This window comes from Rhipicephalus microplus, chromosome 1, assembly GCF_043290135.1.
Source record: "Rhipicephalus microplus isolate Deutch F79 chromosome 1, USDA_Rmic, whole genome shotgun sequence".
In the NCBI taxonomy this organism is placed as follows: domain Eukaryota; kingdom Metazoa; phylum Arthropoda; class Arachnida; order Ixodida; family Ixodidae; genus Rhipicephalus; species Rhipicephalus microplus.
In genome coordinates, this window is record NC_134700.1 from 116993737 (window position 1) to 116999736 (window position 6000).

The window sequence follows — 6000 nt, forward strand, 5'->3', positions numbered from 1 at the left end:
GTTTCATTTCTGCGTAGCTGCCTCATTATCGTGTTACTTAATTAGTTGCTATAAGGGCAAATAGGTACAATCCGAAAGACATATCGCCGTAGGACGAAATTCTTTTATAAATAGTGAGAGGCAGATTTTACTACTTCTTTCTGCCTTTTGGTGTTTCTTCTCGAGGTCAGTGCTACAGTACCACGTTCTTCTTTTGCTCCAAGGAATATTACTGAAACAGCTAGAATACCGTTAAAATGAAGATATTGTGCACCTATCTGCTCCTTGAATAAGAGAAGTGATCCGAAATGACCTGGCATAAAAGAAACTACGAAAAAGAAGGAATGCTGAAGCGTATCTTAAAGGCTTTCAAAAGACGTCCCGAACAAGAAAACGCTTTCGATCCGCAGTGGTGCGCCTTCTGCCTGCAGGAAAGACCGCCAGTTCCACAAGTCTAGCAATAGCCATTAAGTCCGGCAACAATGAATAAGTGCGAGCATGATGTTAGTTTAGTCGCAAAATATCCCTATATTGATCATTCAGTGTAATTTAGTCTCATTTCACGAACGGCAACACTCAGATAGTCGGGAATGTTGGAGTGGGTTCTTGGTTAAAAACGGCGCAATGACGGATAGGTGCGCAGGTGCGTCAATGTAAGATTCAGGGAAACTCGAGGCCAATAGTCGCGTCGATAGTGTTTCACATGTCGGCGCTCATTGCAAAGTGTGTGAGTGCACCGCTAAATTTGAAAAAAAAAAGAACATCATCGCCAGGAACAGATAACTCAGGAGAAAACAGAGGTTTCACGCATTCTTAACAGCAACTCATCGATCGCCCTGCAATAAAACGAAATATGGTACTTGAGTAGGCGAGCACGATAAGCCAAGGTTTTTTGGTAATAACTGGGTTTTTTGTGTGACCACGTGCCTATATTGATTGATAATTGATATGTGGGCTTTACCGTCTCGAAACTGCCGTATGAGAGATGCTATAGTGGAGGGCTCTCAAAATTTCGACCACCTGGGGCTCTTTAACGCGCACCCAAATCTGAGCACATGGGCCTACAGCATTTTCGCCTCCATCATAAATGCAGCCGCCGCAGCCGGGATTGAATCCCGCGACCTGCGGGTGAGCAGCCGAGTATACCTTAGCCACTAGAACACCGCGGTGGGCCTATACTTATGTGTGAGTCCATGTGAATAGAAAATAGTTGCTAGTCCTGCGCCCATCCTTCGTTTGAGTCTCGTGTTCTTGCACCTTTTTTAACCATGAACATTTTACAAATTGAAGTTCGTACGAAGTGTTTCAATCAATGCGAGCGAAATAAACATTTTAATCCTCGATATCAACAATACTGGACCATACATGTTTTAACCATATTACAGATTGAAGCATCTTGGTGACTTGAGCATTCTGATACACAACTGTCGGCCCAGATCCAACCATATTGTCAGCAGCAAAAGACCCTGTTTTTCTTAGTTGCAGTTATGGTGCACTTGGCTCTTCCAAAGGAAAAAAAAAAAAAACTCCGCATATACAAGCAGAAGTCTGGATGGCTTTGTCTAACATCACCTCTTATTTGCATTTAGCAAAGCTTGAAATTTGGTGGCAAGTGCCACTCATTGTGGTACCAAACCCTCATCGAGACATAATCCAATAAAAGTAGTTGACAGACGCTGCGTAACTGCTTCCGCCCCATTCACATGTTTCATTGCCGTTCACGTTTCTGTAATCGTATAATACGGGCTTCCGAAAACCAAACGAGAACGCGCACTCCTCCCTAGTGTTGCGTGTTGACCCTGAAAATTTTCTCTCTTACAGGAAAAACCGAACCGCGTACGCATGGGCTCGTGCTTCGGACGGTTATGACACTCCGAACGTGATCGAATCATCCTCGTCGATAGGTTAGTCAGACCATTGTGTGTACGGCTGCTGGTAAAACCGAAATTATGTGGAGAGATGTTCATTTGGGCAAACATTTGTTACAGGATTTTCAGCATTAGTAGAAGAAATGTTCTTAGAATGGATACGCACACGTAGACGCTCGATTTATATAGCTGTTTTCTTTATATTTAATTGAATGGATGTCTCAACGCATTGTATGAGCCTGACCCCGTCTTACCCGTCCTGTAACAATCTACTTGCATTTTCCTCAAACATGCTCGTGGTGTCAACGATACAGCTGAAATATATAGCCAACCACGCTATTTCGTATGTTTCATGTTGCCGGCGTATTGCACGGGTAGATACTGCCTTGTGCAATCCGCGCCAGAGTGTTTGGGAGCATTCTAGAAAGTTTTGGGATCATCTGTTAGGCTTGAGCGCGAAGATGCGAGCAGCTGACTTTATTACGAAAATACCTCGACCCGAAGATATAACGCTCGAATGTTCGATGCCACGCGTATAAATGCAGACGCGCGTTACCGCGGATCAGTTTATCGATAGTCGACGCTCTGTGCGTGCACCATGCACAGCGTGTATTTCTCACTGTAATTTGATTGATTTATTCGTGCGTAAAGTTCAACGTCCGGCAATCACCATATGATTATGAGAGACACCGTAGAGGAGGGCTCCGGAAATTTCGACCACTTAGGTTTCATAAACGTACGCCGAAATATGAGCACACGGGCCTACAGAATTTCCGCCTCCACCGAAAACGCAGCCCGCCGCAGCCGGGATTTGATCCAGCGACCTGCGGGTCACTTTCTCAAATAAAGGTGAAGGTAACTTTCTTAATCTACTTTCTCAAATAGAGTGAAGGTTTGAGTGAAGGGACAATCTAGGATACGGGAGTCAGGCAATCTATGCTAGAAGACGGTAGAACCTATAACCGTGCATCATGCGACATGAAAATGGATCGAAGTCAATCAGTCCAGGTTATGATAATGACAACGGCCTGTAAACACTTTGATTTTTGGAGCGTGAAGTTGGCATTTGGCTTTACATTGTACAACGGCACCTATGTGGAAGTATTCGAAAAATAAAATGACAAAAAGTTATCGCATAAACCAGCGCTATTATATGCAATAAGGGGGAGGAGGCCTATCACTTGCTCAAAATGCGAGCAAAAATGGACAAGTTACTGTAATTTTCTTTAAGTTAGGGTATCCTCCAAGCCAGGTGAATTCGAGAGGGGTTAATTTAATAAATCCGACAATTAACAATATCAGGAGGAATAAGTGACGCGCAGAATCTGTCAGTATACACTGTTAACGAAAAAATAAATGAGACAGGCTAACAAATGAAGTATAGCATAAAAGCTGTAAACGTGCATTGCAGCAAGCATGACTGCATGTTACAGAAGAAGCTAAAAAATTCTCCAAGAGGTAGTGGTTGGTAAGGACAAGAACATCCTAAGAAATTCTAAGAACATCCTAAGAACATCCTAAGATTTCTCTCTTGGAGTGTGCAAGAAAGAAGTGGCTGATAAACGGCGTTATTTGGCACGACTGTATGTTATGTGTTGGTGCTGATATGATTGATGTGTTATGCAACGCGGAAGGCAAAATAGGTTTATCAAGAAATAAATAGAAGTGATTTGAAAATGGTTTAAAAAGGAACAATCGCGATAGTTTACGGTGATAAGTCAGTGATAGTCGGCTGAGGTTAATTTTTTTAGGGGCGAAGCTCCTTAGGGCGTGGGCTGTGCGTCCCCTGTAGCCTGTATGTAGCCACCTCTAGTTTAGTTCTTGCAGTGTTCACTAGATGGCGGTACCGTCCCCTGTATGTAGCCACCTCTAGTGGTACTTGTAGTTGATGAAAGACGCGAGATCTTATAAAATAGGAATGATGCCACATATGGCGCGTGTCATTGGTTGAAGGCAATCGTTCGATTTAGTGCGGCGACGTACGCTAGGGGGAGCGATGTAATAAAATCGAGTGGGCAAAATGTACAGAGGATTCATGGTTTACCAGGTTTACCTCCGGAGCTTCGCCCACTCATCATCATTCACTTCGTGGATATGGCGGAATTTTTTTACTTACAGTGGCAGTTCAGTTATAGTTATAGATAAGATCAAGTGGGCCGCAGTGATACATGTAATTTAGAAAGAATGGTTTATTTGTTGTAGTGCACCTATACTTGTTTACAGTAAAGTTAACATAAAGCAACCGTTTTGGTTTCAACGGGCTTGTGGGAAGTTGCAACCAATCTACCCCAGGATTCAAACAGCTTTGTTGCGTAGGTAGTGAGAGTGGTGCCCATGAAGCTGTTTGTTACGGGAACGCCTATGTATTTTTTGTATCACTCCTTCTGAGTATCAGCTTTTGTATCACTGCTTTTGTATCAATGCACTGAGTAAGCAAGATTGTAACTGACAGTTAGCTATCGTTACATGCATTACAAAACATCTGCTAATGTTGTGTTTGTGCACTTTTTTTTCTTACCGATGATATCCTGGCAAATTAGGCACTCCAGTGACTTTGTGCGTAGAAAGGAACACACTTAGACACAAAAGGGAAAGAAAAGTTACACGATGAAAAAATCACCAATTCCTGGTTTATGGAGCTTGCGTAGTAAAATCAACAACAACCAAACGTGTAGTCACAGTACCCGTTAGCAGCACAGCCATTACTCGCATTATCTTCATCAAAAAAAAAATACTGACGCAACAGACTGGTATTGCAAATCTAGAAAGCAGGAATAATAGTAGAGGTTTCGCAAGCTGTCGATGAGGTCGTCGTCATTGCATGTATGTGGATTATCGCAGTTGTCACAAGCCATCAATGATTTTCATTCGATTTTATGAAGAAAGCGAAGCGTGCAGACTGGTGTCGCTGATGTGCTCTTGCAATTGCATCAAAGAAGTGTTTGATATGGCATAGGTACCCAGAGGCAACAATTTACCATAATGGTATGAATGTGTAAGCCATTGTATTGCCTGAAAACGCATTTCTTAGTCCATATCGCTCAGTATTGAACCTTGATAAGGAAGAAGTGATTATGCACTGGTATGTCTCGCCACTGTTTCGTTATCAGAAATCATGTGATGCTTTCTTTTAATCTACAAGCTGCTACTGGATGTTATTACTGATCTCATGCATTTCTTCTTTTCATTAGAAAGAGATTTTGTTCTGGACTACGTGGTAGCGTTTTCCGAGTACGATAACTGTGATATTCTGAGGCTACCACATCGTAATGACGGTAAGTATTGGCCCATCTGTTATAAATTTTTTTTAAATATCAGCCTAATGACACTATTATAGCATATGAGCATCATTCTACAGTCTCTCTCCACATCATTTTTCTTTTCGCAGCCTGCGAACTTTGGGCAAAAGCAGGTGCCGTCGACAAAGTCAAGTCACACTGCTTTTTCATATTCCACTTGCTCTGTGGACCAGAAAAGCACATCGTGTATGACAAAGATTTATGCGAAAATAAATAACTACCTGCCCGGCGCTCACTCCCCAGCTTGTGCCTCGACGAGGACTTGTGTTTTGTTGCCAGGAATTGTGCGACGCTTGGCTCAACAAAAGTTTGGCACCAATATTGTCCTTTTCCGGAAATCTCCAAACTTTCGATTTCATTTTGTTTTATGAGCGCATATTTTGGAACAACTTACTTCAAAAGCATGACACACATTATGCGCTTGTAAAAACATCGGTGGGAGAATTGTACGTCAACTAGGGTAAATAATTGGTATGTTTCTTTGCTCTTTTAGGGGCGAAGCTCCTTAGGCCACGGGTCACTCCTCCTCTGTAGTTGTAGTATGTAGTCACCTCTAGTTTATGAGTTGCTCAATGGATGGTGTTGCGTGTATATGTCCTTGCGAATAATATAACTAGATGGCGTTACTAGTTTTCACAGCATATCCACGAAGTTATTGACGAGTGGGGTGAAGCATCCGTCCGTCCACCCATCCGTCCATTCGTCCATCTGGGCTACTGTCCGTCCATCCGTCTGTCCGTCCATCCATGCTTCTGTCCATCTGTACATACGTCCATCCGTGCGTTCGTGCTTCTGTCCGTCCCTCCGCTCATCCAGACGCGCGGACGGATGGACCGGTGCTTCGTTTCACTCAC

The 6000-nt window shown here is 43.0% G+C and overlaps 1 protein-coding gene across 3 annotated transcripts in view; it reads left to right on the plus strand.

Annotated features, from left to right (window-relative positions):
* The window catches only part of LOC119178277 (male-specific histamine-binding salivary protein), a 28308-nt gene extending 22927 nt beyond the window's left edge, over positions 1-5381 (plus strand). For all 3 annotated transcript variants that reach the window (XM_075887317.1, XM_075887318.1, XM_075887319.1), the window contains exons 4-6: positions 1801-1883; positions 5039-5122; positions 5236-5381. In XM_075887317.1, coding sequence (XP_075743432.1) covers positions 1801-1883; positions 5039-5122; positions 5236-5363 — 295 coding nt within the window. In that variant the 3' untranslated portion in view covers positions 5364-5381. The remainder of the gene's footprint in view (positions 1-1800; positions 1884-5038; positions 5123-5235) is intronic.
* Positions 5382-6000: the final 619 nt, after the last annotated feature.